General features: G+C 39.5%; 1 protein-coding gene across 3 annotated transcripts in view; it reads left to right on the top strand.

Annotated features, from left to right (window-relative positions):
- rab11fip4b (RAB11 family interacting protein 4 (class II) b) overlaps positions 1–13,203 on the top strand; it is a 75,735-nt gene that overhangs the window by 9,513 nt on the left and 53,019 nt on the right. For 2 of the 3 annotated variants that reach the window (XM_049571452.1, XM_049571453.1), the window contains exon 3: positions 3,382–3,461. In XM_049571452.1, coding sequence (XP_049427409.1) covers positions 3,382–3,461 — 80 coding nt within the window. Of the gene's footprint in view, positions 1–3,381; positions 3,462–5,086; positions 5,165–13,203 lie in introns of those variants that run through there. The other variant, XM_049571455.1, reaches the window with a different exon arrangement.

Below are 13,203 nucleotides of genomic sequence, written 5' to 3'. Positions count from 1 at the left end.
AAATCTCCAAGTCACCCATACTGTATTTAGGCTGAGGCAAAATTACAGAGACTTTGAGATATGTAAAAACCTTGGCAGCAATCATCAAAAGGCCAAAACTGTCTTCATGGCTAGGTACCACTAGAGGAAAGTTAAAAAGTTTGTTTTCCTAGAAATGGCATGAACCAAACTTTTATTGTAATTTAGTGTTACCGTTGGTTTGTCATGTTCATTCAGCTGCCTGCAGGCATTCCTAGAGCATACTGAGTGACAGAAACTTGTTTATTATTTCATTGTTTTTTTGTATTTTACAACAGTCAGTGGACTAATGCTCTTTTACAATATATTTAGCTGGGTAACATTGAGCATTATAAATGCATACTGTATAAAATAATAATGATTATAATAATCATTATTATTTATAGAGTACTTTTCAAAATTCACATTACAAAGCGCTTCATGGGGCAGGAAAATAAAACAAGTCATAAAATAATCAGGTATTAAAAGAAAACTGATTAAAAAAAAGAAAGAAATTTTATGTATAAAACCAAGACAGTGTAGGAAAAAGTAAGAATAAGAAAAGAGAAGACAGTTCAAGGAAATAAATGATGAGTAACTGTGTATTCTATGTATGATTCTAGTGAAGCCCTAATAATGCTACCCTGCTTCACCAAGTGGAATAAGTTATCATTATGCCCACTCATCATATTTCCTCTCTCTGGGTTCAGTTCTCTTTGTGTTCTGCCCAGACTGAGAGTCTCTGTAAAACCAGGTCAGCTTATCCACTACAGTGGACCCAGGCCAACGAGGACACAGGGACAGAGCAGGGGTGCTACCACTGAGCTACAGCGGAACTCATTTGGGTTCCTAGCTCTGCATTGTTGAGTTATATTGCATTGACCTGGCATTAATGATACGATGTTCATTTAACACTCGACTGTCAGTTAAAGGTAGAGTTGGCGTTTCTGGAGAAAGATTGTTGACAATTTTTTCAGCGCTAGAGGTGGGCAATATGGCCTTAAAATAATATCGCAGTATTTCAGGGTAATAATAACAATATTTTTGACATTATGACAAATTAGAAAAAAAATGTATTATTAATTTAAGAAAACAGAATTGCAACAAAATAAATGAACAGTTTGCCTACAAATATTCAATAAAAACTAAACAGAAAGGATCTCTCATTTCTTCTGTTTGTAAACAACAACAGTAACTCAGAGTGAGATTCAGATTCTGTATATAATATTAATAGTTCAACAAAATAAAATCTACCACAAATTACACATTTAAACAGCTCTCAAATGCAAAAAAAAAGTACCCTGGGATCTAAATAAATAAATCAACAGGCGATTTCCTTCTCTTTTAGCGAAATCCTAAATGATTGAGTTGGGGGTTTTTTTCCACCTGGACCTTTATGTTCTGCCATTTCTCCTCTAATCATCACGCTGTAACCTGTGACAGGCTTTAATGCTTTGATAACTATTGCACATTCACATATATGTAGTTTTTTGTCGAGTTGTGAGTGGCACATAGGTTTACATTACCAAAGGTTTAATCACGTGACGACACCGACTCCTGTGTGTGCACGGTGAGAGAGTAGAGGGAGAGATGCTGTTCAGCTGCCAGAGGTGCTGCTGAATGAGTTCCCTCTGCAGGGAGAGTAATTCACGCTAACTCGCTACAAAAGTGTGAGAAGTCCGGGGCTGTTTATAAAACAATCAGTCCAGGCCTGATGACGCTACATTTTACTCCACAATACTGACGCTGCTCCTCTTTTTGGAATCACTGCGGAGTCGGAAATTTTGCTTTGAGTCATATTTGTTGTTCCCATGGGTAGCAATATGACGTCAATGTGTCAACAAGCAGAAATATCTCAAGTATCTCAATATGAATTTTTCATATCTTGTTAAAGAATATACCAGCATTATCGTGAACATGATGATATGGCACACCCTATTCAGTGCACAAACAAAACAGGTGAGGAGATATTTGCTAAATGTGACACACTGTGGCGTGTATTAGATTAGAATCACTGACTGCACCTTTATGATCTATTTCCAAATGTGTGAGCAACACAGAAGGTGACATCCATTAGACTTCCATTTCACCACAGTACTGCATATCATTATGAAACACCATGAAGTCTCTTATAATGGTATCAAGTACACTAATAGAGTGCAGTTGGAATGACAGATTATTGTAGTGTTCAACCTGAGGAGAATTATTAACTGAATCGGCAGCTCCCGTCATTTTTACTGAGCTTTATTGCAAGTTTTAGCTAATGTTTAACAACTGTACTGTTCTGGTTCACTCTGGCAGCACAATTTCCAGCTGCAGCAGGCAGCTGTTTTTAGTTAAAAAAGGCTCTTAAAACCCTCTATACCCTACATGCTCAGCTCCAAACAGCAGACACACACAGTTAGTGACTAGCTGCAAAACATAATGGAGCATTTAACTGCTAAAGAGACAGATATTTCCCTCAGGGGTTGGTAGAGACCAAAAAGAGCAGTAAAAGAGAGTGAATATTGGACTTAGATTCATCAGGTGGACAGAAACACGACTCCAAATGTATGGTAATGTTGCTCCTTAACTGCTGGATGTGTGAATAAGCACCTAAGATATCAACTTAAAAGGTGAAGAACATGTGGATGTTGTGTTCACTTGTTCCCTCTGCCCTCATGTAGCCAAAAGAATACAGTTATTGCAGATTTAAGCAAAAGTTTTTATCCCATACATCAGTTTATTGTGCTTTTTGCGGGAGAAAGTCTTGCATCCTTTACCTCACTTCAACTGTAAGCCCTCCCCTTGGTGCAACTTCACAACTGTTTTCCTGTTTCTCTCAACGGATTTGGGTTCTTAAATAATAGATCGGCTTCATAAATTACACCACTTATCTGCTCTCTCTTAAAAGTTTTATCACAGGGAGTGTTTGTGGTTTTGTCCTGATATTGACCCGCTGCTTTTGAAGTGGTTTGGGAGCATCAGAGAAGCTTCTTCTCTACTTCTCTAAACCACACAGGAGAGTCAGGTTGTTGTGGCTTTTGATAGGTTTGCAGAACATTATCGTGTTGAAAATCAAAGCTAATGTGACAGTTTCCACTTTCTTCCCTTTTTAAAATTTCTCTTTTGAAAGTAAATAACAATAATGGTGTTCAGGTGAATAACATTAGATGAAAACTGCAAAGATTACGTCACTTAACACCACAAAGACAAGAACGGCAGTTAAATATCCTTAGTGAAAATACAACAAAATACAACACACAAAACACCAGTGTTTTTTTTTCTTAACATAAGCTGTGTATTTAGCAGCACCTTTACTTTTAGCAGACTGGATAGGAAATGATTGCTCTGCAGAATCTCAGACGGACTGAGATGAGTCATGCATGCTTTTTTTCTTTGCAGGTTATGTTGGGATCCTTAAAAAGAAAAGTGGGGCACGGTTCACCACAAGGCCATATGAGATGGCTAAGAGTTGCTATCGGGTAAGTTTTTGAAGTGCCTGAGTCTGTGTGTGTGCATGTATAATAAGTGTCCAACTGAGTTGAACTGAAATTTATCAACCCCAACAACGTTTTTTCTCAACTGCCAGTCTCTGACACTCTCCTACTATCCTACATTAAAATGATAATGTTAAATCATTGTACATATCTCTGAGAATGCTGGATATAAGCTGGGCATTATATTGATATGATATTGATATCATAATGTGAGACTAGATATTGTCTTAGATTTTGGGTATCATGTTTGGGTAAGTGTGGTCTTTTGCTGGTTCATTTTCTGAATTTACCAGACTGTTGTAGTTGTTCTATTATTTACCTTTCCCCACTTAGTCATTATATATACACTACTGATGACTATTTATCAAATCTCATAGCATAAATGTTTTGGTAAACACCAATAGTCAACCCCGCAACATCACTGTAATATGGATATTAAGGTATTTGGTAAAAAATATAGTGAGATTTGATTTTCTCTTTATTGCCCAGACCTAGCCGGATGTACTGCGTGTGTGTGTATATATAGATGAATATCAGCAAGTCGTTAATTGTAGTACAGCAAGAAACTATAAAAAGGACTTTGCAGCTTCCCTGTGACTCCCACTGTTTTAGTTTTACAGTCCTGTTGTGCACATGTGAGCAGCTGTTTGAGGAGAGTCCCCTTTTTACAGTGTGTGGGTTATACCACAGGTTTACATACAAAAAATGACTAAAACTTTCAGTTATCAATGTGCAGATAAGTAGAAGAAAATGTGCTAAATGTTCACCCTCAACAACCCTCAATATAAGACTGTCTTGTGGGGAGTTTAATTCATTTAACAAAACTGTTGTGCAATAAATTTTGAGCGCAACTTGTACTTCACCCGTTTGTCCACTTGGTGGTAGTGTTCAATTGAAGATGTGCAATGGAGGGACAAACAGTATGTCAAGATCACTTACACACTTATTCACTTGTATGTTAGGAGTTTATTGTCAAGATTTCACAAATTATAAACAGATTTTCCAAATCATCTTAAGGGTTTTCCAGATGGAAAGTTTTTACAGATGTAGTAGTTGTTCTTATGGCCACAGTCTTTTGTCTGACTCATGTGACCTCTTGGTAAGCTGCGATAATTAGCTTGTTACATCACAGTCTAACTGAGATCCCTAGGCGTTACATGTGACACATATTTCATAAATTCCTGAGACTATCTCTTGGGAAATTTAATACTTTGTACAATACCACTCCCCCTGGCAGTAATAACATGGGTACTTTGCATAGCAACAAAGTCAAATAAACGTCAGCTCCACTTCATAGTTGAGAAATAACTGTTAGAACTGATCATGCTGCAGTTTGCGTCAGTATTCTAGCTGTAGAGTGTCTTTTAACATGACTCCACAGGTTTAGAGAAGTTAAGAGCCTTTTCATTGCCAATGGTACAGTGTAACATTTCATTATACCAATGGAGAAGTGCTCTTAAAATATTCACACTGGGTGAAATGCAATACGGTCGCTACCTGCATCTTTCACAGGCAATACAAAACACTTCTCTTTTTTTGGAAATGCTGTCTCATTTGCACACTTCCCTTTGAGTCAGGGCTTATAAAAGATCTGATAGCATTCAAACCATCTTGTGTTCCACGAACAGGTGTGTGCCTTTATCCGAGATTGCGTTTCACTGCTCATCATTTTCTCCACACAGTGACAGGTAGGTGTTGCAGTTATGGGTTTAGTTGTCTGAGTAAAAATGCATTGTGTTTCAACCTTGAAAATGTCTTTGCGATGACTGGGGAAGAAGAAATTAGACAGAATGGAAATATGCATGTTGCTGTACTTTTTGCAATGTAGAGACTTAGGGACATTTATAGGGGATTGTTAGACTGATGTTAATGGAGATGACCAGGATGATGCTGCTGCTTCTGATTACAATGAAGCTAATGACAATGCTGATGTGTGGATAGTGTTCAGGACATCTTTTCAGAAGGCTAAGAAAAAAAAGATAAGATAGCTACATCTTTTACATACAGCACGTAGACACTTTTGCTACACATCACCTTCTTGTTACTGCTGTTTGAAGTTATGGTAAATCTACCTGCAGCTGTTGGTATGTCATGTGCATATCATTGATCGTGCTGAGCAGCATAGATAGCATTTTGCAGGGAGTGTGTAAAGAGCTCTGCTGTTAGGTTAGATATATCGTCTTCTATGTAAAGCACTTTTTTTCAACTTATGTTTTGTCGAATGATTCCCTTGGGTGAAATACTCTACCAGCTCTAAACTGCTGCATGAAAAAGCAGCCGCTGCATTTCAACTCATTGGACGTTGCAGCCAGTCAATGCTTCAGTATTGGTTTCCACAGAAAAGCAGTATTCAACCCGAAGGTTCTTCCTCTGTTTCATCTATCGGTCTTGGTCTATGCAGAGCTTATCTCACTTTCCTGTAGGAAGGAGTTTTCCTCCTGTGTTGGATAGAGATAATGAGAAAGTAATGACTGCTACAGTATTTAACCTCCTCACTGATGGCATCCACTTTATTAACATCTCCTCTGTCTACTGGTGGTCTTTTGTACACGTCTCCTTATCTCGTTCTCACATTCGAGAGGCTTCTCTCTTTTTTTGTTGGATGAACATACGTTGCATATTTTTTTGTAATTAGATTTATGATCCATAGAAGCCCAGTTATGTGAGTGCTGGGATGTCCAGCTGTGGGAAAAATGTCAAGGAGTAAAGTTGTGTTGCCATAGCAAGGAGAGGGAGGAATCCCAGAGCTCCCCAGGGTAGCTCTGCAGAGGGGTGTGTGTGTGTGTGTGTGTGTGTGTGTGTGTGTGTGTGTGTGTGTGTGTGTGTGTGTGTGTGTGTGAGAGAGAGAGAGAGAGAGAGGCAAGGGAGAGGGAGTGAAAGAGGAGCGGGAAGAAAGGTGAGAAGTGTCTCATTAGAGGATTTATTAGCTTGCTCTCTCCTGCTGCTTGGGTTCACACACTTGGATGCATACACATGCACACACACACATACACAAATATGAGTAAGTGCAAGGGAAAGACTCAGCATGGCCAAGGCAGGTGTGGAAATGAATTTTGGCATGAAGCAAAGACAGATTGAACTGGTGCACTAAGCACCTGGGAGAATACATATATTGTGTATGTGTGGGGATGTAGTAGTGGCCTACATGCATAGCCCCAGCATAACAGGAATAGCAAGATCAATAGGAGAGAGGGTGGAAGAAGGCTGTAACTGATCAAATTTATGGACTGGATCAAAAGACAAAGTGTATAAAATCTATATAACATGAACTTAAATCAGTCAAACATCATTGTTGACATTAAAACGGGGCTCGAAATACAGTGCAATGTGCCTATGCTGGTAGTGCAGGTAAAAGTAGAGCTGTGCATGTAATTCTCATTATTATTGTTCACTCACCGCTGCAGATAACTTGGTGCAGAACATGTGAGTGAAGGGCTGCCAGCTCTCACACATTGATCCTGATTTATTGAATTTTTTTTTTATTTGTTTCACTCACGTTTATGCACCACAATCAGATTCACAATTAAAACAACTGTAAGCTGACAGCGCATGTAAACACAAGACAAAGTAGCACAGCACAGTAGCATCATGTAAACACTGTGGTCAAGCTAGCTGCCAATTGGATTTTGATGCACATGTATTCGTGCTGTTACTGTGGCCATACTTGGAGCAAATAAAAAGGTCTGAGATTAACAATACAGCAATAATTTAATTTATTTCTTGCTGAATAGGTGACATCACTATAGAATTCCTATAACAAGATTTTTAAAAACAAAATGTTCCCATATTAGGTTTTCTAAGCTGCTCAAAATGTTCCTACGACCATTCATTTTAAATTAATTTTACTGCAAATTATTGTAAATGGAAAGTCAGCTCAAACTATATCGTGTCACATTGAGTGCGTCCTCACATCACATGGTAAAGTAAGAAAAAATGGGTGCATGTAATTTCAAAACATGTACACAGAGAAAATATTTTAAGCCCTGGGCAGCTGTCTGTGGACATACTGTCCTCCCTGCACTCTGCACAGACAAATGCTCCTCCATGTGAACCCATCAGAACACTATGGTGCTCACATGTAACACGTTTTACATCAGTTGATTGATATTGATAGCATCAATTGATTTTTGGCCATGTGGGGGCTTTGCGACAAAACACCTACAACATACAGTGGTGGAAAAAAGTTTTCGGACACCCCATGCATTTGTGAAATATTGTATTAAGAATCACTCTTAGGTCTTCAAGTGCAATTTCTTTTAGTACAGTCATAGCCAAAATACTAAATAAATGCTAAAAAAGCCATTAAAAACTTAAAATTGATTGGTTCCATAAAAATACATAAGAAATTTTGAGTATTGGGTCATTTTGGTACCAGTAATGAAGGTCGTTCTTTTTATTAAAAGACACAATTTTTGTTGCCAAGCTTCGTGTCTACATAAAGCCAGCACATTTGAAAGTTCTTCAGACACAAAAATGGCTAAAACAAGGAACCTAACGCAGGAAACACGCCTGAAGATAAAGATTCTCAGCCAGGAAGGGTACAGTTGCCGCCAGATAGCCAGGAAGTGCAGATGCAGTCCTTCAGCAGTTGGATACACTCTGCAGAAATACAGACGAACCAACAGCTTGAAAGACAAACCAAGATCTGGGCGTCCAAGAGTTTCTTCAGCAAGAAATGACCACATCCTGATCCGCATGTGCAGGCAAAACCGCCGAATGACATCACAGGCGCTTCAGCAGCAGTGGTCAAACCAAACTGGTGTCCAGTGTTCCACCCGCACTGTACGTGGCCGACTTTTAGATCATGGCTTAAGGTCCTACAAGGCTATCAAGAAGCCCCTGATCAATGAGAGACAGAGGTTAGCCCGGCGTCGTTGGGCCCAGGCACACAAGAACTGGACAGCCAGGAATTGGAAGAAGATTTTGTGGTCAGATGAGTCCAGTTTCCAGCTTTATCTTCCTCCTACTAATGTGAGGGTACGCAGAAGGCCAGGCGAAGCATTATCCCCAGCATGTACAGTACCTACTGTCAAGCATGGTGGAGGCGGTATCATGGTTTGGGGATGCATGAGTGCTGCTGGTGTTGGTCATCTCACTGTCTGTGATGGCACATTGAACTCTACCAAGTATTGTACCATTCTCGAAACCCACATGCTCCCTTCTGTGCGTGCACTGTTCCGTCGAGGTAAAAACTGGATGTTTCAACAAGATAATGCCCCTTGCCACACATCCAAGGCCAGTAGAACTTGGCTGCAGGAGCACAGTATCCAGGTCTTAGAGTGGCCAGCTCAATCCCCAGACATGAGCCCCATTGAAAATCTGTGGTGGATTATCAAAAGGTCTGTTTCAAAGCATAAACCAAAGAATTTAGAAGAATTAAAAGCAGTAATTCAAGAAGAATGGGACAAGATTACCCCTCAACAGTGTGAAAGGCTCGTGGGGAACATGCCAGCCAGGATTAGAGCTCTACTACGTGCCAATGGCAGGACTACTAAATATTAATTTGATGATGTGATGGTTTATTTATTTTTTGTTCAGTTTTGAACACATTCTCTGTTATTTGTTGACTTTGATACCGACAATGTTGAGAACTGACATATTGAAACTGTCAAGAATTTAGTTTTGTTAGTTTTTCTTGTAAACAATAAACAAAAAAATATAATTTGTATTTGTTTGTATCTGTCTAATGCAGCCACACCTTTTGAAACACAAAAAAGATTTTTCCACAAATATTTCATGATAATATTTGAGATTGTGTAAAATTTTAAGGGTGTCCGAAAACTTTTTTCCACCACTGTATTATCACTTTATAAAGTTGCAAAGGCAAATATCTTAGTAAGCAGTTTACACATCCAGCAGATAGAGAGCAACATTAGGGTTCATTTAAGTCATGTCTCTGACTACCTGACAAATGTAAGTCCAATATTCAATCTCTTTAGCTCTGTTTCTGCTCTACAGCAGCTCCTGAGGGAAATATCTCGCTCTTAAGCTTAAACTAGTTGCTGACACTGTATCTGTACATGAGGCATAGGAGCTTATTTGTTTTGTCAGATATGCTTGAGATGGGAAACTCAAGAACACATCTCTAACTTTGTCTGCTGTTTGGTGCAGGGCAGGTAGTGAACAGTGGGTTTATCTGAGCTTTTTTGCTGTAAACAGCTGCCAGCAGTGAATCAAAACCATAATTAGGTTGCAGGCTGTAAAAACAAAAGTGAGCTAAAGACCATAAAATGCTCCATTGAGATGATCGAACTGCGCAGTTGGATGATAATTGTCTGCGGGTTTGTCACTACAAATCCTGTCACATTACATGCAGTCATTTGACTCAGTTAATTTCAAATTATTGATCAGCGCAGCTTTAAGTAATCAAACCTGCTTAATGTGATGTTGTTGGAAATGATGTCTGGAAACAAACACTTGTCAGTGATTTGTTAACTCTAAGGCCTGCTCCGCACAGACATGGGTGGTTTTGGAAACAGGATTTTTCCCTTTCATTCTTCCTCCAAAAAAAATCCCTTCCACACTCACTGTTATGAAAAAAATCTCCTTCCAAATGAAGCACAGTAACCCTAAAGCTACATGGAGAAGATGCTGGCGAATCAGAAGCCTGGAGAAAAACTGTTACTGGTAGGCTACCTGGAGCAGTGACCTCCTTAAGCACATTCTGACACCTCTTTTCCTTAATATAGTGTAACAGTAGCTGTACATTTGTGCTACCAAGTAAAAAGTCATGTTAGCAATGTTAGAGCCAGCACTATTTTAGTCATGTCTGCCATTGTACGAAAAGCCGGCTCATTTGTGATGCCTGACAAAGGGGGTAACAGCAAACACTCTGCCATTACAAGGCAAACTTTGTTTTCCGTCTACAAGGCAACACTAAAAATGGAGTTTCTGAAAGTCTTCACCTTGGACGCAATTTTAGTTAATGGTTAATTTTCTGTGACCTAAAACACAGCTTGTGTGTGGACAAAATGCCAAAACACATAGAAAAAGCTGTGTTTACAAATGAATAAAAAGTAATTACACATCTAATCAATAGTGACCTGCTGATATTAATTCCATTTACATAATCAGGTCAATTAAACTGCATTAATCTCTTTGGAGACAGCTGACAAGCAAACTCCCACAAAAGAAATATATAAATATGCACATTTCAGATTATACTAATGTCTGCTTTTCAAATATTGATCAATGCACAACAAAATCCACTATTTTCGGACAATATCTTCAACATTTTAGCATAACATTCACAAACCTTTGGTGAGAGGCAATTATAAGCCTAAGTGCAAACCCTAAATACTCTACACCAGTCCTTAACCAGCAGGGATCCTCAAAAACCAGATCCTGAAAAGATGTGGAAAACTGTGTGGTGGCCCAGATTTGCTGAGCCGCTGCAGAAAAATAATCAATAATTTACACCTCATTTGTCCTCACATGGAGAGATGTTAATTTCTTCTCCTTGGGGTTTCGAAGAGGTCAGAGGAACCATCTGAGCTCTCTGTCTCGAATCTGCTTTCCTGTCGAAGCTTGTCTGCGCTTTCTCTGTGTGTGTGTTTTCTACATCTCCTGCTTGTTTCCTTTAATCTCTGTGCTGTCTTGAGTGCATGCCCTCCCTGGGTTATCATGGAGATGATTTTGTTCGTGTGTGTTTCACAGATGTAGAAGTTTGGTTTGCAGGTCAGAGGTGCGCACCACAAAATGCTGTCATCTTGTCACTCTTGTCTCTTTGTTTTAATGGTCTGCTGTAGTTTTACCTCTCATCCTCTGTTTAATATATACTCTTGTTTGTAGCACATCTCCTGCCTTTATTCATTATCCATCACTCTCCAGCACTTTGCTGCCTCCCTTAACTTGAGCTTTGTTCTCCTTTCATCTTTTTTCTAGAAATCTTTTTTATTCATTGCCTCATTCCCTCTCTCTTCTCCCCTTGCTTGTCTACATCTTCCTCTCCCTTCCTTTGATTTCTCCATCTCTTCCCACTTCCATCCTCCTCTTCTCCCTCCTTCCACATTAGCACTTCAGATGATCAGTGAGGAGGAGATTGCTCCGCCAGTCTCTGCAGTCATTTCATGGTCTGATTAAAGCTCTGTGATGGGAGGGAAGTGAGGCTGAGAGGGGGAATCAAGACAGCAGAGAGCAATATCAGTGAAAGTTGAAACAACGAACAGCGACAAACATAAAAGGATTTTAAAAAGGGAACCAAAAAGAAACAAAGAGAGAATACAAAGGGCAGGTTTACTGTTTACCATTGTTTGTGCAAGAGCATGATGGAAAAGTCAGCCAGCTGAGCCGCACTGCAGACTAAGAGGCAGAGGTAACATCCCCATTGCTGTCTACAACATGAATACTTCCTCATAACTGTCAACAAACCTTCCTCAGAGCTGTGTGGCTCTTTTTACAGTTTAACTCTCTGAGTTAGCTGAAGTTTGTCTAAAGGTCAACATCAGTTTATGGATAATGTATTCATGTTATTGTTCATGCAGTATGCATTAGGCACAGTAGTCTTGCTCCTCTCACTCAGCAATGCAATGATGCAAATGGCTCATGGTTCGTATCACAGTGTCATTTCATGCTGAATGGATCAACAGTATGCCATAAACCACGATGAATAACTAACCACTGCATCCACCCAGGACTAAATGTTGATACTCTGTCTGCGGTATCACTGGATGCCACAACAGAACTGTTTGTGTTTCCTACTTTAACTGTGCCTTTCCTAAATACCGTCCTCACCAGAAGAACAACAGCATCAGTCATTTGTTCAGATGGCTTCTATTACTAATGTTTACTGAACAAGGACGTCTTGTACCCTTGCAGATTGTGATTGTTGTTTCTCAAAAGCAAAAGTACGGTGTTATTTTGGCACCTGAAAACCACTGAGGAAGGTCATGGTTGGTGGTTAGGCATACAAAGTGTGTGAGTTTGACATGAGAGGCCACAACCTGTTTCCTACCAACAATCAGAGTTGGTTTCTTTTAACCATGACCACACTTTTTCTGTAACCTTGACCAAATAGTTTTGGCACCTAAGCCTGACTAAACCTTAACCATGGCAGTGGAAGATCATAAAGAACATGAATAATTTTAGTAATAATCGTAGATGTGTTTTGGAAGGCACTGATGAATTATGTTGTCTGGTTGTCGGGGCATCAGATCTGAAAATGCTATAATTTGTGTCCTCTTGGCAGGCAGCAATAAAACCACATATTATAATGTCAAGTACGAAGGACTTAGTTTACTTATTTTAATTGGATCATGTCTTTGGCTGAATTTGTGGTAAAAACATGACTGAAGGCAGAGACAGATCTGTCCCTTTAGTAGTAATACTTATTAGATAATTAGAGGGCATGTAGGTTTTAGTTTGAGGGGTTTCCAGGCTGAACTGTGGCAGGTGTAGAACATGCTGGATCGACTATTTCCTGTTGGGAGCCCCCATGAGTAACTGGAGGATGTTGCTGAGGTGTTTAAGCTGCACTGCTCACTCTTGTTTCCACGGTGACCCTGATCAGGATAACAGCACTGTATGAAATCTACTTTTGTCATGTCTTTGTTGCAGATTGGGTGACCCAATTGTTAGAGGTTGACAGATAATTTCCCTTCTGTGTATCTTTGATTTCCATATGTTTTGTGTGTTTTGGCACACATGTGGAGCAGGATGTGTGAATCCCTGCAAGTTTGTGATGTTTGGACAACCCCAAACCAACACGGTAAACTTTCTGGCCACATTA

Source organism: Epinephelus fuscoguttatus, linkage group LG3 (genome assembly GCF_011397635.1).
Source record: "Epinephelus fuscoguttatus linkage group LG3, E.fuscoguttatus.final_Chr_v1".
NCBI classification, from domain to species: Eukaryota; Metazoa; Chordata; class Actinopteri; order Perciformes; family Serranidae; genus Epinephelus; species Epinephelus fuscoguttatus.
Note: the sequence above shows the minus strand (reverse complement) of the source record. Positions and strands in the feature narration are given on the sequence as shown.